General features: G+C 41.2%; 1 protein-coding gene across 6 annotated transcripts in view; it reads left to right on the forward strand.

The window, feature by feature from the left end:
- The window catches only part of nhsl1b (NHS-like 1b), an 83,004-nt gene that overhangs the window by 49,428 nt on the left and 10,919 nt on the right, over positions 1-22,657 (forward strand). For 3 of the 6 annotated variants that reach the window (XM_026340843.1, XM_026340844.1, XM_026340848.1), the window contains exons 2-5: positions 14,006-14,158; positions 17,370-17,497; positions 19,503-19,707; positions 21,688-21,819. In XM_026340843.1, the coding sequence (XP_026196628.1) occupies positions 14,006-14,158; positions 17,370-17,497; positions 19,503-19,707; positions 21,688-21,819 (618 nt within the window). Of the gene's footprint in view, positions 1-10,065; positions 10,309-12,950; positions 13,272-14,005; positions 14,159-17,369; positions 17,498-19,502; positions 19,708-21,687; positions 21,820-22,657 lie in introns of those variants that run through there. The other 3 variants (XM_026340846.1, XM_026340847.1, XM_026340845.1) reach the window with 3 other exon arrangements.

Raw genomic sequence — 22,657 nt, forward strand, 5'->3', positions numbered from 1 at the left:
GGCCCATGTGTGCAACAGTGCTCTTGTTGTTAGTAATTGAAAAATCTAATTGTACTGCAGTGCAGGATAAGTGTGTTTAAGAGGTTCATGGCTGTGCCGACCTCAGTCACAGCTCATTTCATTAATGAGAGCTGCTATTAGAGGAAGCTTTTTTCCACCTCATGCTGCTTCGAGTCTGGTCCTCTGAGGTTTCTGGCCCTGTTTGCCCTACTGACCGGTCTGCTCCCCGTCTGCACACACAGTTACATTCCTGAATTTGAATGGTTCACAAAAAGTGCATGGTCTATAGTAACTCAAAGAAGACTTCAAGACTGATTAGATTTCTTACAGTTGTTTGCTAGATACTGTAAACTAGAGTGATCACAATGGTAGTAGTAAGAATATGAGAAATATGGTAGTAAAAATATGAACTGAGTTTGACATTTGAAGTTTACAAGCTACACTTATTTATATATGTATAACATAAAGAAATAAATATACATAAACGTTAAAGCGGCCATCACCATAAACGAGAAAGCTGGCTGCACTAGTTGGACACTTTCTGCTTTCCATCTAATCTGTTTCAGCTTTCATCGCTCCAAGTCTCTCGTCAGACCTCTCGCTCTCCACCTTGTACCCTAGCCTGTGTCTCTCTTTCTTCCAGCCCTCTCCTCAGCCACAGGCTCCTTTATATCCCAATCAGCTGGAGTTTTCATTAAGCCTCAGAAGTAAAGCTGAGCCTCTGAAAAGCTTGTGTCCCCCCATAGAGACTGATTATAAAAGGAGAGAAGGGAGGGAGAGCACAGAAAGTGATTTTAAAAGCCTCTTTAAATCTGTCTCACTAATGAGTTGTCCTCACCACGGCAACATCTTTTTTCCAGGGTTTTCCACCTTTGCATTTGGACTAAAGATAAAAAAAGAAGGAAAATGTAGAGTAAAGGCAGCTACGGCCATTTTGTTTGGTTGTAAAACCACAGGGGGGGCTGCCCCGATGATGGCTTTACCCTAATTTCTTTTGTTTCTAGTAGAAGCTAAATTCATTGACTGCTGTTTTCTGTGAGCTGTGTGTGATGACACTAGAAAACAAGTTACGTTTGTGTCAGCTACTGCCTGCATTCACCACAAGGTGGCGTTATTCTACAAACAAGCAGAGGGAATTAGTCAGTGGATGAAAGTGTCTGAAAGCTGATCATCTCTGAATCATCAGTTTCAACCATATGTTACATCAAACTGCTTTGGTAGTAAATTAACATATTGATAGGATTATGATAATTTACAAATAGAGTTACAGTTTAATTAACAGCCTGTTAGACTGTTTGGCACAATTTATCTACAAGAAGAAGAGACGCATGAGGCGTCACTATTTAATTTGGAATAATGGTGGTCTTAAATTTGGGGAATATTTGATCAGAGAGCTGGTCTTGTTTCCCTGGGGGCCCATTAGAAGGCTGTGCTCACTGCATACAAGAGAGGTCTGTGCTTTCTATTAATGCCTCCATCCTTCCATTATTGCTCAGATGGGACAGACCGGAGAGGCACGGAAAGATCAATGGGTGAGAGGGAGGGGGACGTGAAGGGGGTGTTTTATTAAAGAGGGAAGGGGGAAAGAGGAGAGGGAGGGCTTAAGTGGATTTGGGGTCCTGGGTTTTTTCCCCAGAAGAGGTCTCAACATAGGATCATCGATAAAGATACAGCTTCTTAGTGCATTTATAAGCGCACACACCCCTGCAAAATGTATCCCAGAGACTGTTTGACAGCTGATATGAAACAACCAATCGCAGTGTGTGTTTGCCCATGTGTGTGTGTGTGTGTGTTTTACATATGATACTGATCTAGCACTAAGCCTGTCCTGAGACATTTTTAACCCTCTCTGTCTTTACCCTGGATTACACACTCACTGTAATAATATACCAGGGCTGTATTACTTCTATAACATTTCTATAGAAGTCCTGCTGATGATAAATCTAAGCCAGATTCAACAAAGTTTTACACATAAAGAAAATAGTTTTGGTTAACCAGCGCCTGCCCTGCTGAAGGGTTCTCAAGCTAGGCACCGAATCATTATCTGATTTTAATCCTGACAATAGTAAAATGATGATGATGCTTATGGAAAAAATAGTCTTTTTATAGCACAGTGGTTAACCTGATTGTTCCTGCAGTCATGTCTTAATACAGCACACTAGTCTATATGCAATTTTTCATATACTTACGATATGTTAAATGAAAGGTGTCTTTACTTGTGGTGTGGCAAAAACAAGAAAAACATAATTTGCAATTATTTGTTTTACATCTGTTAAAGTGTGAAAAGTCTGTATAAATTCTTAAACCTAATTCAGTGTGTTGATTCTTTCACAGACTAACAGAGAGGAGACAATTGAATCAATCTGATGAGCCTGATGAACAGATCCAAACGCACTGATGCATTGTAATTGTGTTGGTTAATAACAAAAATCAATGGCACCCACCAAACCTTCATCTGACTTCACATCCAACCTCCTCACTGTACCACAGCCTTGGGGCTGATTGTCTTGCTCACTTCCTAAATTTGTGGTTATTGGTCAATTGGTGGTGTTTCTGATTCTTGATTGGATGCTTGGGTTTTGCAACCCCCCCCTCCCCTCCCCAGATGACCCACTGTTGGAGCTAATGAGAAATGAGGGACGATGTGGGAAATGGGTCAAACAGTATAGTGTCAATTTTGCTTTGGTGGTGGAGATAAAGATACATACACACATTGTTGTTGATGTGTCTTTGAGTCTCCCTGATACACACATGCAATCACAAAGATTTGTCTATCCTCACTGTGATGCAGGCTAGCCCCCCAGGTGGCTTGTTGCTTTGTGCCTTAGAGCTCCCGGAGGCACTTAACCTAAATTAGCTCAGTCTGTCTCGTCAGCAGTGTAAGTGTGGCACCGCGGTCATTTTAACAGCAGAAGCAACGCACTACTGTAGAGCCAAGCTCTTGTGTACAGCTGTATAACATAAGGAATATGATTTTATTTTTTGCATGTCGATATTTCAAGATGTATGTTCTTCTGATGATTGGAAACGAAACACAAACAGCTGTCACCTTAGATTTTAATTGGAACGTCAGCTAAATGCCTTCATTCTAAAATGTGCAGTGAACCACTGATGCTAATGAATCATATTCCTAAAGCAAATGAAGCCATATTCCAACTGCCACCTATTGATTGCTGTCACCCCCCATCTTGGACTTTATTTACATCACACTTTTAATTAAACCAGATGTGAGGGTTATGTGTGAGACACACATACACCACAAGAAGCACAGCACTCCGTGTATCATACATGTCTGTGTTTATTTTAGATTTATTACATTTAGTGTGTTAAGGTAGTCTTAAAAATTGTTTTACTGATTGTGTGCTGATGAAATAGGAGAGGGAAAAACACACAGCTAAAGGTCAGGAAACCAGTGTGGCAGCCTTCATAATGTTGTATGTGTATGTATATGTACATACATATACAATGTATAACAACTTGTGCATGGTTGCATGCTGGCATAAAGAGACTACAGGCACATGCAGGCATAATCATTGTCATATGTGCAATAGTGTTTGAGAATAGCAGAAGAGACACATAAAGATAAAGGGTACATCGCTATAACACCCTTTTTACAGGCCGGATGTAACTTAATTAATAAATGTGACAGGGTATGTCATTGCAGTGGAGTGTGAAAACAGCTGCATGCACATGCACAGTGTTACATACATTAGGAGCCAGCCTGTGCTCAGCCATTATAAAGCAAAGGATCTGTGAGACATCATATGAACATGCCAAGGCCAGACATAAACTGTACCGACTCACAAACCTACTTAGACTTTGTGGTTATTGATGTGGTGGGTCCTCAGAGGGTTCACCGGAGAGTGAGAATAACCCAGAGTCAATAAGACTGGAGACAGCTTGGCTGAACGGTAATGGCTGTTAGTGTATCTCATCACCTCCATGGATCTGTCTTTATGTTAAAATACCAGTGACTGGGTGTAGGCATTCACTGGGAAATGGGAATTATTGTCAACAGCATTTTGATGTGTCCATCCTAACATACTGATGTGTAGCAGACTTTCTAGGGACAAGCTTTTAAGCTGTTTGATAAACCAAATTAAATTATTGGACAATCTGAAATGATGCCCTCATAATAACCGATTAGGAATCAAAGCTAACACAGTTGCTCCTGAGGGAAACATTAATGTTCGCGTGAGACATTTCACTCAAATCCCTCAGGAGATCACCCCTGTCAGTGTGATCGCCCGGGTACGATGTATTTTTTAGATCTTAAGGTCTACATCAAAGCGGTGGACAGACCTGCAGACTAACATTGCCGTTGGAGCCAACACATTCAGTAACTGTTGTCCTGCCAACCTACAAACGGTCCACTTTCCTGAAGGCTGGTTTCAGTTTCAGCTTCTCGTCCTGCCAACTTGAGGTGGACAGTTGGGGGTGCCGAGAGGCCAGTGGTGTTAGTTTGCATTAGATTTAAGGCTCTGTTGCCAAGGAGGAAATAGACGGTTAACTACAAATCCATCTTGACGGGAACATAAAACACCTCAAACTGCCAGCCTTTGTAGGCACCAAAAGCTCAGACGTACAAATCACCCTGCTTGGAAAATAACAGCATTTAAACTCCCTGCTCGACAGGCTCGTACACTTCACCAGTGACCTGCCTTTTATTGTGCTGAAGCTCACATTAGTTTGCAGAAGTTTAGGCAGGACTTATTTAAAGGTTGCACACCTCCTTGTCAGTGTCTTACCCTTTTTTTTCTCTGCCACGCTGAAGTTAAGTTGCTCAATAGTGTTTTTTAGTACAAACTGGACACAAATGCAGTCTTATCTGTCCACATGCTGAAGCAGAGGCACAGAGTGTATTCTCTATCTGTCTTTCTTAGTCTTTTATCCTGACTTAAATTTCAAAGGGGGTCAGCAGTGAGAACCCGGGTCAGACACTAGGGGAGATGAAATTAGGCATGACCGCCAAGCCTGCTGGGCTTTTGTATATGTTTCTGTGGCTGTCTTCCTGTGTATAATATCTGTTTTTATTAAGTCTCTACCTATGGATGTTTTGCATTTACTCTCTCTCTCTCTCTCTCTCTCTCTCTCTCTCTCTCTCTCTCTCTCTCTCTCTCTCTCTCTCCTAGCTTCTCTGCTCTTTTGACTTTTCTTTCCCAGCTTCCTTTATCTCTTTTCTCTTGTTTCTTTTGTTCCAAAAAACGCTGCCTTCTCTATCCTGCCTCTCATCTCTACTCAGCAGAACGACTCCGCTTCCACCACATCAATCTATGTGATGGAGGCAAACTTTGCTTCTCATCTCTTTCTTCTTTCTTCTTGTGTGTGTGTGTGTGTTTTTTTTTAAGGTCTTTGTTTAATGTTCGGCTTTTTATCTCTTTTTCCCCTCTCCCACATTAGCATTGTGCCTCCTCCTTTATTCAGATATTTCTCCTGTTTCTTACATTATGTCACACATCAAGCTCAACATGGTGTTTGAACAGAAAGCACAAATATACGTGTCACCACATCAAGGATATGCACTTATGTATTCTTGTGAAGCAGAGCACACACAATAACACAAAGAGTAGAGTCTGATTATGTTAGTGATGGTGCGGTGCATGCTCAGGGCGTAGTTTGCAGGGTGTCAACCGGACTTGGAGGCTTTTCTCATGGATCACAAAGGAGGAGCAGCCTACAGAGGGAGGCCCCTCATGCTTTCATGGAGAAGAATAACCCAACATACACACAGACACAAAATACAGAGGTTTTCATTGCAAACCTAAATTCAGAGATAATCTCGTTGTGAATTTTTTCATTTATTGTAAGACTCTTTTGAAATTTAAAACCAGTCGGATGTTTTAAAACTCATTTAGCAATATTCTGATTATGAATATTATTTTATTATTATATATTCTAGACTGATTAAATATATTGTGTATGAGACAGTTTTTGCATCTTGTTTCCTGTCTCAATCTCTAGGTACATACTGCGATTTTGTGTGTGTGTGTGTGTGTGTGTGACTGAAGGAATCCCAGCTGCTTCAATGGAGCAGGTCAGACGGAAAAGACCACATGAGGGGTGACGGGGGAAGATTGGAGTTACCCAGTAACCTCTTTCCCCTCAACAGACAGACGTGCAACAGAAGAAAGAGAGAAACTGAGAAAGTAGTGAGACAGGAAGGGATGAGAGTGAGACAGCATGGTGTCAGAAAAGGGTCATTCAGCAAGTGTGTGAGTGTACGGCATTTAATGTGCGTTTGTGCATGCACGTGTGCGCATGTGTGACATGCACGGGAACTTTACCCTGTGCTAAAATCATTAGCTCCAGAACAACAGCTACCTCGGTTTGTTTACGCAGCTTAGGCTCTCTGTCACCTTGGCTTCAGCATGTGTTATGTTTGAGTGAGAGTTGGTGTTTATTCAGGAGGGAGTTTGAAGTTTAACTGCTTAACTGCCTATTTATGAGCACTATAGAAAGTTACCTCAGGCTTTTTTGCCACACCTGTCTTTGAGGTTTATGATCAAAACGCAGCTATATTATTCGTTGTTACAAGTTAACCTTTGACACCATATGTTAAAACCTGTGTTGAGCAGATAAATAGCAATAATGTTCAATATGTGTGGATGATCATTAGCCTGTCAACCCTCATAATGTCATACCGTCTCTCCTCTCCCCCCTTTACTTGTTGCTGATAGATTATTCATGCCTTGCTCTGTGTCTCAGGGAGAAGTCTGATCAGATCCCATTGACCCCTGATGCTTTCATTCACAAGGATGTACGGATGAAAGAAAGGGGGAAGGGAAGTGAGCGTGTTGCTCTACAGGATATAAATTATAGATCTTTATTCATAGAGAAAGGGCAAATGAAAGAGAAATATTAAGTATTTTAATGTATTCATTTATTCAGGGTCTTTAGCACGTTTCCCGTGTGAGTCCAAACTCATTTACTGTAGGTTTTATAACTGTCCTCTGCAGTGCAAATATAAATAATTTATTGCTAAACGGATTCACATATTTGTAGAACTGCTTTGGATCCCTTTTCACTTTTCAATTTAATTACCTGGAAAGGTGCACAGATGGTGATGATGCAGTGCTTTTAGTTCAGTAGCTCAAGTTCAAACCTGTTTTTAGGTCCATTTACATGTTTAGTTATAGGGATTTAACTGTAAAAACTTCCACAGCACAAGTGTTTGTGCGTACGAAACAAACACTTGGCCACTTCTCGTGTTTTCCTGCTTATCTCCACTCTGCAGAGAATGTTTGCAAGGTCAGAGTCATAACAAGAGTAGTGCGAGGTGAGAGAGAAATCAATAAAGGCGAAATTTCATTAGCAGTCATCAAAGCGTTCGTCTGAAAGAAAGAGCAGAGAAGAAGAGAAGAGACTTGGGCATAGAGAGAGAAGGGAGGAAGGGAGATATGACATTAGCAGATCAGGTTGAGTTGATGGGTTTTAGACATTCAGCTTAGCTTCTTAAGTCCGATTAGAAAAATAAAAGCTGAGACCTGTCAGATGAAAGGGGATGTGTGTGCATCTCTCTGTGTGTGCATCTCTCTGTGTGTGCATCTCTCTGTGTGTGTACATGAAATTTAACTGATGTTTTATAGTAATAATATTGAAGGAAAGGAGGTGTGTGTTCTGTGGAGTGATCAAATGAACTGGAGCCAAAGAGAACCTGAGTTAAATTCATCACTCAGATATAAAGAAACAAAAAAATAGGGTGTGTGAGGAATCGTGTGGCTGCCTCTGGCTGGTTGATTTGGAAAGATCCAAATGAAGTGTGAAAATGGGTTGAGACAGAGACAAAGCAATAACATGAGGAAGAGACTCTCATTATTCTCTCTCAGTAATTATCACTATAGCACTTTGAGTTTTAATTACACTGTCTTAAAGACTTAATTATTAATTTTCACATTGTCCTCTAAATGTGTCCTTTTCGTCTGTCTACTAAACAGCTTTTTATTTTTATTTTTTTTAAAGCACAGTATCGATAGCCAGTCAATTTTAGCCCCGAATAGGAAACCAGACACTCAGAACCAATAACATTTATTTCAAGGAACTGAGTTTAAAAGGCAAAAAGCAAATAATTAGGTTTAGTTAATCAATATTTATTAGCTGTATAACCCCGGGCTAAAATCAGTGGGATAACTCATTAATCATTATCATAATAACCTCTGATGTTTCCTGAAACTCTTTATCTAATGTCCGCTTCCTCCATATGCTTCTTAGAGTATGACCAGATGAAAGATTGATATTGTTTGGGCTGGGGTGTAGTGGGGGGCTTTCGTTCGTCATTAAGAATGAGCAAGCTTACGCCTGGACGTATGGCTGAATGGATAGATAGCCCTAATCCTAGAGGTGGCCTAGATTTGAAGCCCTCCTTCAGCAGATAGAGTTGTTGACCTGTCTGTAACACTGTGTGTGTGCATGCCTGCGTGTGTGTGTGTATGTGTGTTAGTGTGTGGACAGTGCCCTGAGAACAATAGGCTCTTTAAAGAGTGATGCTGCTCGGGCTTGTGTCTGCATAATTATCCTAATACTGTACGCGTGCCAGACAGTACGCCGAAGCTGACGTCTTCATATTGACTATATTGTTCCACAAATGAAGCCTATTATTAATCACTCTTGTTTAAAGTGTGTCTGACACTGTTCATGTCTAATATGAAATATTGAGGTATTCATAACCACCTTACAGCCGCTCTAATTATGACAACCAGAATTAGAAGCATTCTGAGAAAATGTCAGACACAAGTTGAACTCTTAGGAAAATATTTAAAGACACAAAATGTTGCTAAACAATATGCACACAGTCAAATCCAAACTGCACTTCTGAGATGGGTTGCATGATTCAGATGAGCAAGGTCTAGGGGGAAGCAGTGGAAGGAGGAGGGGCCCGTCCTTTGTAGCATCAAATTCAAGGATCATTTTCAGTCCCATTCAAGCTCTTGTTGCAGCCCCCCTGCCTCCCTCCCATCCTTGTACTCACCCTTTCCCTCTTCTCTTCAGCCATTTCAGCCTCTGAAAAGGTCCCAAAAGGAGGGGCTGATCTGTGTGTGTGTGTCTGTGTGTGTGTGTGTGTGTGTAGGGTGTACATCTGCGTGTGTTTGAATGTGTGCATGAGTGATAGATTGTGAGCGAATTGGACAATAGGAGGATTGTATCTGATCTATATTCATGTGGCACAGATTCAGTGGCCATGTGCGCACACAGCAGGCTGGGAGTGATCACACAGTGGAAGAGGGGTTGATAGAAAACATCCAGAGATAGGGGGAAAAAAAATCGATTTCTATAGTATATATAGTATAAATATTTAGGTTTCATACACCATAACTGCAGAGATTTAAAAACTTGTACTGAATCGGTGCGGAGCTTCACTTGGGTTTAAAACAGAAATGAAATCAAATTTTGACTTAAAGGATAAATGCAATTAAATGAATTAGTGATTTATTATGTGTACTGATGTTTCTTGTTACACTTTGTATGCAGGTGGAAGCTGAATCCTCATGAGAATACTTTGTGAAGAGCTAAACCTGTGGGTTTTTTTTTTTTCATTTTTCAAGGATGTTCCACTGTAGAGGTGGCTGATAGTTTAATTAGATGCATAATTATTCCTCAGTTGAGTCTGTTGTAGCAGCGAAAGAGACATTGTGCTGATTACTTTTCCAAGAATAGAGCAGGGCAGAACACACGGACAAGAGAGCGACGGAATGAAATGATTATTGACATTGACTGAAAAATAGCAGGCGTGTGGTTGTTTGCTTTAATAACGCATGTTTGACTTTGAGCTATATTCTGAGTCCTGCAGAGCAAAGAAGAAAGAGAGTGTTGAGGGAGAAAGATGGCGAGAGAGAACGACTGATGATGAGAAATTAAGGGAGAGGCAGCCAGAACTCCTTGGTAACCAAAGCACAGAAGAGCAGAGGGGCCGGTCCTACACCCCTCCCGCTGCGTGTGTTTGTGTGTGTCTCCGTAGACTGGACTGCCTGAGGGAGGAGTGGTGGTGGTGGTGTTGAGGGGGAGTGGTGGATCGTGTGTATGTTTAGAGAAGGAGATAGGGGTAGAGGCTGTCCTCTAGGCATAGTAGACGTTCACACACCGTCTCAGCCAAGCCGGCGTACAGCGAGAATGTGAGTGGAGGAGAGCTGACGCCAGCACTCCTTCAACCTGTCTCCTCTCTCTTATTCCCTGGATTTGTCCAAATTTTTTGTGCCTCATTAGGACACTTATTTTTAATTTTTTTTTTAAGTGGGAGAGACACATACCAAACTGGAATAATGGTGTTTATTGGGACCTCGTTAAAATCTGTCATTAAATACTTCAAAAGAAAGGGTGAGAGATATTTACTTCTGTCCTATTGAACTTATTCTATATTCTAACTAGTTTGGACCTCATATTAAAACTAGAAATTAACTGGACGTTGTTTTAAGTAGCCATTTGTTGTATATAAAGTGGATACATACCAGCCTAAATAATATGTTTATAATTTTATTACAACTGCTGGTTTCCTGTGGGCACACGGGTCCACCGCTGGTCCTCTAAGCCCAGACACAGTTCTCTGTTGCACCCTGTTACCAGGTAACCACTGGGTCAAGACTCCACACAGCGACAGCAATTAGCAGTTAATGACCCAAAAGCATTTGTAAAAGCAGCAACTGGAGGCACTTAAAATCTACATTGTTAGAAATAGATTTACTATGTTCATTTTAGATCTCTAATGTGAGCTTGCTATAAAGACTGCTGTGTACTATGTTTGTGTGTCATGTATGAACAGTAGATTATTGTTAGGAGGATTAGACTAATGCTCCAAGGCTATTATTGTATCAGTGGCTGCACATTAAGCACGTGAGGCTATTTAACAAAGATGTAGTTGATGCAGGACAAGCTGATTGTACCAACTTTAATCTCAGGTGTGTTTATAGCCTGTGTATTTTGGAGTGCCGGGTATTTTGTTAAACATTAGCTTGTGTTTTGTGTTTTTTACTTATCACGTCTTATATTGCCATCTTGCACGTGCCTGCACTTTGCCCCTTAGCTGGGCACCTTGGCCTCTTGCTGCAATTCAGTAATTTCACTGCATGTAAACAGCTCTGAGCAACTCTAGGGGGGTCTTTGTGGTTCTTTTGGGTTAGTGAAACCTTTAGAATTAAGGGTTTTGATCAAATCAAGAGTACATAAACATATTGTTATAAAAAGACAGGATTACATATATAAGCAATTAGTGAGGAACAATGACATCCATGACACCTGACTACTTATATACCAGATACAAAATACCTTATTTAGATATAAAGGAGCATGTATGATGAGGAGGACCATGTTTTCCTTTCAGCTTTCATTTAACCCTTTCCCCTTTTGGAAGGTAAAAGGTATATTTTATGTCATAAACTAACTTGAACCTGACCTTTGTGAAACACAGAAGGTTGAAATGCAACCAACGCACTGTTGGCATTTGGGTTACGATGAACCTACTTCATGATTACCTTATATATCATGACATTTTGATCAGTGTTATTGATAATGAGCAAATACCTCTGGTTTGTTTATGCACGCAGGTACATGGATTACTACAGTCTTTGTATTTGTAGCTGTGATGCTCCTTGTAGCCTGTGTGTTTCAGAGTTTTCACTACTACTATTTACTCTCTTGCCTGTGCTTGTTAACGTGCACAGGGAGAGCTGAGATGTCAATGGAGAGAGGGATTAGTGGACTTCTGAAAGACTTTCGCGCCAGAGTCCAGTGTGTTGGAGACAGAGCTGAGGGGCTAGGGTGCATTGTGGCACTGAAAGGCCTGATGTGGAGACTGATGCAGAGAGACAATACAGGCTTTGTGTCCATAGTCCCCATGTCCATGCTGTGCAGTCAAAAATGGAGGCTGGGGGAGGGCTACCTGTGCTGTGTGAGAGAGCTAGAGCAAGAAAAGTATGATTATTGCCTGACTTAACCCGTTAAATCAGTCAGGTTGGTTTAAAGATACACTTGGGTGTGTCAAGGTCTTACTCAAAGGTATATTGTGATAATTCTTTTGGAGCTGGTGTAGGCCCCATGAGTCTGAGCTGGGTAACTTTGGAAGAGTCGTGTCTTCTCCTGACCACATGTCAAAGATATTGAAACCCTGTAGTGGTGCTACCATATACGATATATTCAGCTTTTCAACAGCAATTCCTCCATAAGAATCAATGAAGTGTATTATTTTTTCCACTGCTATAGCTGAACTGAGTGTGTTTTGAGGTAACTGTATGACTGTGCATGCTGGTCTTGTGTAGCTCTCGAGTTTTGCCTCGTGATGAATATGATTGATTCTTCTGACCAGTACAAGCACACGGTAAACCAGCATGTGTACCAATACCAATACAGACTGTTAGAAAGTGCCACAGTGTGACACATCACATGCTAAATTATGTAGACTGACATCTAGTTTTTTGTTAAATTAGCTGCAAATATAGAATTATTTAAGGTTACTTCAGGTCACAGAACCTACATATCTCACATGGCATCCTATTTATTTATATCCCCTAGGTGCTACATATCATCAGTATGGTTGGTAAAGCTGAAAGCAATCATTCTTAGACATAGGATTGCTGGCTATGTGTGGTATTTGCACTTTTACATGGGTTTGAAGTTAAGAGAGGAAACAGATAAAGAGAGAGCAGTGATTTGTGAATGAATGGGGAGGGGGGGTGTTGAAGAGTGAGAGAGGACATGAATAAAAACAATGACCCCGCTCCTCTGCCGGAGAAGCAGTTAATGGCTGCCCGTTCCTCAACACACATTACAGACAGCAGCAGAGCTTGTTGCTTGGCGGACTGTCCCATGTAAAGCTATCTGTAAAACTCTATATAAACTTTCTTGTATTTATTAGACTGTAGACCTCTTATCATGTAGGCTGGACTGGCCACAGAAGGGCTTTTGAAATGGTCAACCTATAAGCCTATTTGAAGTTATATGTATATCAAAACAACTCACCACTTTACAGTCTGTCACCCCTGTACCATTGCTCTACCTCAGAGGCCCTCCCCCAACACACATGCACACTCGTGCTATGCATCGTACTATGTCTCATTAGCACCTGTGGAAAAACCCCTCAAACAAAAACACTCCACACATACTCCCAGCCCCTTTTCATTACCCAACCCCTTCCTTCTGGATCTACCAGGCCTATCCCAGTCAGATGGACGCGTTGTTTTGGTCAGGACAGACACACACAGATGGTGGTCTTGACTAACGTTTGGTTGAAAAAATGGAGATAATACTACACCCGCGCTCGCCAACTTTGGCTTGGATACGCTCACTTGGTAAGCCTGACTTTTGGTTAGTGTGTTTTATGAAAACACTGCAGCCATATGGTGATACAGCTTACACGGTGGGACTAAGCACAGACAACAGTGGAAGAAGCCTCAGTTACAGCTTACATCAGCAGCAGCAAGAGAAGCAAAGATAAGCACGATGATGACACAGTATGAGCTGTAGTTGTGTTTCAAGTTGTGATACCTGAGCTTGATTGTTGTTGAACATGTTAAAAAGGGAACTTAAGAGATTTAATGTAGATAGAGTGGTCGTAGAGTGTTGAACAGATGGTTCCCTTGTTAGCAGGGTGGTCATAATGCTTTGTTTTTTTTAAACTACCTAAACTCATTTTACTACAGAAGTGTCCCTTGCTTCACTGTGTTTTGAGAAACTTGATGGATGGACGTTTTTGAGCTGGATATCAATGGTGTTTCCCTCCAATTTGTTCCACTTAAGTTTATCCCTCCCTGTCTGAGGTGTGTGGCCTTCTAACTGTGTGATGTCTCAGATAAGTGTCATGTCCGTGTGGATACTGACACCCTGATGCAAAGTACTTTGTTCCTTCCTCTTCCTCTCTTTCTACAAATAGGATCATTTTCTGATCCACAATATTTAGTTTTCCAAAGGGTGAATTTTTCTCAACTGATGAAACTAACAGGTTGACAGAATTACTGTTGCCAAGAAGATGATGTAAGGACTGAAAATTAATTTAAAATTTCCTGTTCTCTGTGTAATCCTGCAGCGGTGTCTAATCTGGATGAGGAGAGCAAGTGGACGGTTCATTACACAGCTCCGTGGCACCAGCAGGAGAACGTCTTCCTACCAGGCAGCAGACCACCCTGTGTGGAAGACCTCCACCGCCAGGCTAAAGTCAACCTCAAGACCACTCTGCGAGGTAAGGCCATTTAAAACCAGCCAGCAACCAGAACTGGATGTGATCCAGCATGCTGCCTTTAGCTTATTTTAATATATAATTTACTTCCAAATTTGTCAAATCAATCCTAACATACATATTCACAAACCAAACAGTGGGAATGAGACTGAATGTCTTTACATGTGTCACTGGAGGTTAACGGCACCAAGGTGTCACTGCACAAAATGCATGCATGTTACGCGTGTTTGTCCAACAACAGTGTGAGATCATCATCGTCGTGTTTGTTCAATACAAGCAGAGACAAACTGACACAGCCTTGTTGTCAAACAAACAGAGAGCCAAGTTACAGCAGAGGAACAACTTTGAGAAATACTCACAATCTTCCCAGGACCAGAAGTAGGCATACTAATAAATGCTGGCACAGTGTTTCACTCAGACAAACCTGTGGGAAAGTTGTGTTTTCCGGCTATTACTCAGATAACAGTTTGGGAGGCAGGTGTGAGAAAAGTCCTAGAGGTGTTTTTATATGCGCGTGTATGTGTGTGTCTGCATGGGTGGTGTGTTACTGTAAAAGCCCATTGTTTACATGCTAGGTTGGCCTTGTGTGTCAGCAGATAAAAGACACTGAGATAAAGGGAGAAGGAGAGATAAATAGGGAGGAGGCAGTTGTAATCTGATGTTTGTGATGTGTGAGTGAGTCACCTGCGTGCACACACAGACTTTCTTTGTCTTTCCCATTGTTCGTCTGCTGTGCCGTTGTTGTTGCATATTACTTCCTGCAGTACTAATGCTGCTAGGTATGCAAACACACACACACCACCTGGGAGGTGGGATTAACGAAGCCCCTCTTCCTTCATCCTGTCCTCACCACCCAACCCCAGGGGTCCTAACTGAAAGCCAACAGGTGTCCAATGGGAGCACTTGTGCTGTCCATGTGTGAAGTGTTTAGCTCCTTAACTCCAGTCCAGCTTTAGGGAAACATATTTTGTCCATTCACACTTATAACGTTTATTTAACTTTATCTCCACGTATTACTTTGTAATAAAGTGTTTTGTCCATAATTTACAAACAATATTTTAAAATATGTCTTATAATTTATATCAGGAGGTTAAACCATGTGCAGCCCCCTTTTCTCATGCACATGTAACCAGACACAATATCCAGTGATGCCAAACTGGCCATAAAAAGATACACGGGTTTGTCTTCTGTTATGCCAAGCAGAATAATCAATAACCAATCAGATGGCAACGTGCATCCACTCTCTGTTCGTTTGACACACTCACGTGGGTTTTAGCTTGTGTTTAGTGATGAAGCTTTTACAGGCAGCTTGTGAGTAACAGAAACCTGCCAACATATCGAAATACATCAGGGAAGTTATATCATTTCAATAATAAAAAAAGAATGGTGCAGTAGTTTGTCAGTGATGTACAGAGCACTGTTATTTGCTAATGCTGTGTTTTTTAATAATAAATAAAATTATAATGCACATACTGTTAATATATGAATATTTAAGGTCACTCAGTGAATCAAAGACAATTAAAAACTATTAAAAATTATTCGTATTATCACTATCGGCATTGAGTTGACCAACTTTAAATAAAAGTTGTGCAGGACAGATGAATTAATATATCTAAATTGCTTAGGTCAATTACTATTTCTAAATTTAATATACACACTACTGCACAACATGGTATTATGTTATTTATTCCACAATGTCTTTTGTTGTTCCTGCTTGTCTTCACAAATGATCCCATCCCTTCAGTTCTGCCTCGTAACACACAGCACTCATCTCATCGGGGCTCATTTATTTTATCAACCGTCCCCACTCACACAGCACCAATCATCACAACAGCTCTCCTCCCTGTCATCATCCTCATTATCATCATGCTTTCTAAATTCTTTCTTCCACATCGTCACTACATCAGCTTGTTGTTACTGTTGCTACATTCACCAACCCCATTAGGATCCATTAATTGACAGTATTATACATGCACCAGTGTCTGTGTGTGTCTGTGTTGAGATGGCCTGCAATTAGATATGGAGATAGATGGCACATAAAAGCATCAAAAAGCAGCATCTCTGATCTAATGGTGATGTGCATGTGTTTAGTACATTTTGATTTTGAATTGCACACTGAATAAATACTCCAAGTGCAAGATAAGAAGGGCCTAGGGGGGATTTAAAATTTGAATAATACCCCAAGAAATAGACTCATGAATGCCTGTAGGTTGGTTACTACCAGTATGAGTGAGACCCTTTTAAGATAAATTATGTTCTTTATTTCAATAGATACATGTAAGGTTTCTCATCCCACTTTGATTTCTTTATCCTGCTGGCCACAGACAAGACTCTATTTATGTACTTGAATAAAATAAGATGTTAAAAGACCAGACAAAGAGTAAGCTATTAGATATTTTAGCAGAGAGAAAAAGAGAGGGATGATGTGCCAAAACCCCCCTGAGAGAAACGTGCATTGAGGAAGGAGAGGGACGCTTCTGCCATCTGCGTGTGACAGACTGAAACTGATACTCCTCCTCTGGTTACACACACACACTCTCTTATATTTCTATCTTTGTAAAGACACGCATTGACATTATGCAGCCCCTAGCCCACTCCACTGAGCTTGAACAGCATGGCTAAAGGTGTAACCCCCACATTATTCAAGCCATAACTCTAAAACCAAGTCTTCATTGTCAAACAACCCTCTAAATGAGTCGGACATCTGTCCTTACTTTCAAAGAAATGCCCTTTCTCTCCTAATCTAAAAAGTGTTTTTAATGAACACACCCACCAAAGCACACACACGTTAATATATAAACTATCTTCTCATCATACATCCACACTCAAATACATCACAGCAGGTGGTGCCGAGTAGAGGCGTGAGCAGAACTTGGCAGCATCCAACAGAAAACACACTTAAGTGACACACACATACACACCCAACCAATGATTGAAGTGAGTTAATTAGTGATTTGGGCAATTGGGCAACCTTCATAAATATCAGTAGGTTTTGATATTGAGCCTTTTAAGTTGTTAAATAGTAAAAGTTAAAATGAAAACAGTTTTAAGGTACTTTCTCTCAGAATATGATTTTATCAAATAGAATTTGATCATGGTAAGAGGCTCTCAACATGGAAACATGAAGGCATCATACTTAAGACAACGTAACAATGATCAACAAGTATTGGTTTCGTCTGTAACTGTCTGTAACTAAACTTTGCTTGTCCTGCAGAATGTGACAAGTTGAGGAAAGATGGTTTCCGAAGCTCCCAGTACTACTCTCAGGCTCCCACCTTTTCTGACCCCATTCAGTCCACCAGCAGCCTGCAGGATGAAGAGGATGATGAAAATGACAAGAAGGTATACATACGAACGTGTAAACATATGAATACTTACATACACAGTTCTTACACTTTGAGTACATACAGATGCAGAATGTGTTCACAGTTAAACAGCATCACTCTGCCCTCCAGTGGTTTGGAAGTGAAAATACACAATCACTATTCATTAATTTTTTACTTTATGATTTTAATATTATAACATTGAAATTGAAAATTAACTAATGGTTGTATTGTAATTTTTCTTTTAAATAATTTTTTCAATTATGTCATTTTTTAAGGGGAACACTAAGTCCAAAGAGGGAATAGACACCTGTCTTTCCTCTGCACTGGGTGGTGCTGTTTGTTCAGAATGACAGAACTGTTATTTCATTGGAGTAGGACAGATGGAGAGGTAGGATAAGAGAGAGAGAAATACAAAGAGAGGCAGATATAGAGTAAAGAGAAAGGCATGGAAAACAGTACTTTTTACTCTTTTGTTTGAAGAGCACATGGTTTGACAGTCAGATATGCCTCCTCCCCTATCCTCTCCTCCCCTCTCACGCACACGTGATCTCTGAGGTCCTGAAGGGGTCAGGGGGTCCTTCACTGTTATAATCAGGGCCTCACATGTCCCCTGGAGCCCCCTCCATGCCAGTCATGCCTGCCTTGACCCTTGAACTCCACAACATGCTGTTGTCTTTCTAAACTGTCGAGTCGTTGGCTGTGTTGATACTTTCTGCACACTCACCCTCTTTTCTACTTGAGCCCTCTTCCACTCTGACTTCTTTCCCCCTTTCTGTCCTCCACTGCTTGTCCCCCCCTTCCTTTCTCTTTCCCTTCACTTCCTGTTGTCCTGAGGCTAGTGAGCCTAACTTTGCCTGACAGCAGCTTCAAAAGGAGAAAGAGGGATCCTGGTTGAGCCACAATGATGCAAAATAACAAGACACGCTGGACACAAAACTCACTGAGAGTTTTCCCAGCATCCTCTCTCTTCTCCCTCTCTTGTTGCCTCCCACTTATTTGCTCATCTATCCATGCATGATCTGTTTGAAAGCACTAATGGTCAACCAATAGTTGGGATTGTTAGGATAACAAAACAGTAGTATTGAGTTCTGCTGGAAATGCTGGAAGACGTTTTTTTTTTCTTCATCTCAAAACCACACTGAAAATTTCCATCTGCTCTTTTTTTCCTTGGACAGATGCATCAGGTAATGTTTGGCTAATGCAGCGAAAGTGAGAGCTGAGTACTGTATTAGATCCACAAAAACATCCAGGTTAACTTGAGTTCACTGGGTTCTGGACAACACATTCTGTCATTTAAGAATCTCAGCTCAGATGGACTTTGACATTGACTTCAGCAAATTGGAAAAACTGGAATTGCAGGCTTTAATCGGGGGTTTTGCTGTTAGCAGCTCAATTTAAAGTCTGGATGATGCACCAAAATGATGTTGTCTCTTTCTTCTTTGCAGTATAGTCTATGCTGTGAACGAGAACCTTTAGTGTGTGAACACAGTTTAATGCATGACTGATTCCTACTTTTTCTCCTCGCTGTCGGCCTCTTGCTTTTATCCTGCCATCTCCAACTGCTTGGTCAATTTAATCCGATAGGTGTTTGTGTGTGGTACACTGTATATGTGTGAATTCCCATTTGGTTTTGATTGATCGTTGGGCATGTTTACAGCACCACAGCGTTCTAAAGGTCACAGCAGTGTAATATATTAAAGTCTGTTTGGCTGTGCCAATACATCCCAAACAATCTGTCACTTATGGTTAAGAGCTCTAATTCAGCATGACTAAACCTTTTTTCTCCATGGCCTTTCAGTGTGCTGCATCTTGTTTTATCTCTCACCTCTGTCACTCTCTTTTCTCCCCTTTGTATTTCCACCCATTTTCATTCTTTGTTTCTAGTATCTCTCTCCTCTCTGCCATGTTTCCTCTGCTCTTTTCCATTTTCCAGTCGCCATTCCTTTTACTCTCTCTTTTCTCCACTCCTGCCTCTTAATATTTTACATCTCATTAACTTGCTCTGTCTCGTTCTCCTGCAGTCCACAGCTTCATCACTGGAGGATGACAAATCGGAGATCTCCATGAGGCCCCAGACGCCGCAGGGACGGGGCGAAGAAGGGGAGGTGTCAGAGATTGACGGTCAGTTGGTATGGAACAAGTCTATGCCCCTTCCCACCCCAGAGGAGAAGATGAGGCAGGCGGCTCAGGCCGTGCCCACAGACATAGTTCCTATCAATGTCACAGGTATGCAGCACCTACTGACTACTGCTCTCATTAAATCATTTTGTCCATCTCTCAACTACTCTACCATTAGAATGTAGTGCGTAATGAGTAGTGAGCACTCCCCATTAGTGTTGGTAAAACACTGGTTTTTAGTTTAGGTCCTCTAGTTCCATGTTGTAGCAGTGTAGAAGCTCAAACTTCTATAAGTCTGATTTGGCCTCATCCATCCCAGTTCTCTATTCTGTAATTTTAACCTCTCACCACAGATACCACATCTTTCAGGAATTCTCTGACATGTTTTGATTAACTGTCTGTCAAGGAGGATGTATAGGTGCAGGAAAAAATAAGCCAAAGAAAAAAAGAGGTTTCCCATACAGTGGAATCACCTCTGTTAATAAAGAGAAAACTCCACAATGTGTTCAGTGGCTATTAGCAAGCTTCCAACAAAAGTCAAAAATATACTTATGAAGACAATGGTTTGATTATATTGATTGTATCCAAAATAAGAAAAGTATGAAGCAGACAAACAAAACTGTCAGACCGTTCCTTTAATCAACCCTTTGTGGCTAAGTGGATAAAGACTAATCAATTAATGTTTCCAGTCATCCACAGAGGAGAAAGACTCTGTCAGTCATAGATGTCTGCCTCTTCTCCTGTGCCTCTGTGTATTGTCCCCCCTCCATTATGCTCCTTGGAGACCGACCTTCACCTTCCTGTATGCATGTGTGACTGAGCGTTTGTGTGTGAAAATAGTTTGACAGCTTATCCAAGGGTCAAGGCTTTTCACCGACTTTATGTCAGATCACAGGGCGTTTGACAGATGAACACTCAGCAAAACGTGTCTTAGCAATTCCCTTGTTAGTGTGTATGCTGAATGCTCACACAGACACAACATCTCAATCAGCCAGCCCTATTGTTTATTACAATACACTGGCACTTGTTAGATAAGTCACTTATGAGACATAAACTGTGTCCACTAGGGACAAACTATGTATGATTAGGGAATAAGGATGAAAACAGATAAACAACAGCTAAAAGATCTCAGCTCAGTATCAACATCTGATCTCTGCTAGTGTCAAGGTCAATATAACTGCAAGTCTATTGTCCTTTGGCTACTAATGAGTAGGTAATGTGGTCCCACTCTACACAAATCACTGCAGTCTTCATCTGCTGTCGCTTTAGATTACTGAGGAAGAGAGAGTAAAAGACACAGAGACACAGAAACAGAGAAAGATCAGGGGACTTTTCTGTCACTCGGAGGGAGAATGTGATAGACACTATCTGCCCTCATAAGTTTTATATTTCCCCAGTGCCTACAGGCTGTCACCAGCTAGCCACATAGTACAAAGAAGACCAGTTCAGAGTGGGTTAGTGCTCTTCCTTCAGGAAATCTGGACAGAGAGCGAGAAGGATATTGAGCTGACTGAGACTGTGTATGTGTGCATGCGTCATCTTTCACCTTTCCTGTGCATGTGTGTGATGATATATAAGATAGCAGGCCCTCTATAACTAACATGTCTTACTCATATGCAAGGTTAGAACCATCAGTCAAAAAACACGTTGCAGCTAATTTCTGTTGTGAACATCAAGTTGACTAGTAAGAGCTGGTCAATATTTAGGACATTTGGCTGGTGGTTAAAAAAGTTAGGGGGTCAGTTTATCCAAAAAAAGGAAAACATTTTTGTCACTTACCTTTAATAGTGGTAATACAATTGAAGATAATTTTGGTTTTGACATCCGAAAATATGAGAAATGATGCTAACAATTAGCAGATAAAATCAAAACTATCTTGGCTAGATACCACTAGAAGGATGCATGTTGAAAAAGATGTTTTTCCATAATTTAGTTGAACTGGCCTTCACCTTCCCTGCCCATATATCTTATGCATGCTCAACCAAAAACACAAACAAACCTGCATGGTGTTGAGTTCGTTCTTTCCACTAACTGACTGCTGTTTGCCTGTGTGTCCGCCTGCCATGCTCTCGCCCTCCCGGCTACCAGGGGCAGTGTTTGACCGACAGGCGAGCATCCGGCGTTCCCTCATTAACACTGACACCGTGTCCCGTCGGCCCAAGAAGGTCAAACGCAGAAAGACTATATCAGGGCTGCCTGACAACATCAACCAGGAGCTAGGTATGGATCACTGTGGGGCTGTATGTTGCCCGCTGCTGTCCACAGACCTGATCCAACACTCTGGACTAGCATCGTTCCTTCTTTCACTACTTCCTATAACCTTGCTCTCCGTGGATTCCTATTCTTTTATAAACATACCTGTGCAGTGACTCAATAATCAACTCACCCGTATTGCTCTGAGTAACTCGCGTTGAGAGGGGGAAAACAACACATGCAAGTCCATAGTGTTGGATCAAGGCCCTGCAGCTGTTTTAGTTCTACACTTGTCTAGTGTTCTCATCTGCTCTCCTCCACCCTGTTTAACTTTACCCACAGCCAGAAACCAGTTATGAAATACTTTTCTAGTAGTTTTGTTTTAATTTTACCCCTTTCCTCATCTGCAATCTTTTGCTGTACTATAATCTCTTTTTAGACTCTCTGACTGTTGATAAAGTCACATAGGAGAAGTGAAGTGTGAAAGTTGCCAATCCTAAATATGTATTATGCCACAATCCCTCAGGGTCAGATTTTTTTAGCCTTAGTTTCTGTGAATTGTATGTGTTAATTGTGTGTCTGTGTCTGTGCCTTCATCCTCAGGCCAAATTGATAATCTTGGCATGTGTCACATGTGTGTTGCATCATGTAGTGATTATCAGACAGTTTGCCACTGAACACCTAATACAACCTTCTTCTTTCGCCTCTGCAGTACAGAGAACAGACGAGGGATATATAACAAATATGAAGGTTCAGAGGTCCCCCGCCCTTTGGTTACTCTGTTGAGCTGGGTGTTAAGCTCACTAAGCTGACACTGTGCTGTGTTGATGGCACCACATCGATGATGTTTATTTACATATCTAAA

Source organism: Anabas testudineus, chromosome 24 (genome assembly GCF_900324465.2).
Source record: "Anabas testudineus chromosome 24, fAnaTes1.2, whole genome shotgun sequence".
Classification (NCBI taxonomy): Eukaryota; Metazoa; Chordata; class Actinopteri; order Anabantiformes; family Anabantidae; genus Anabas; species Anabas testudineus.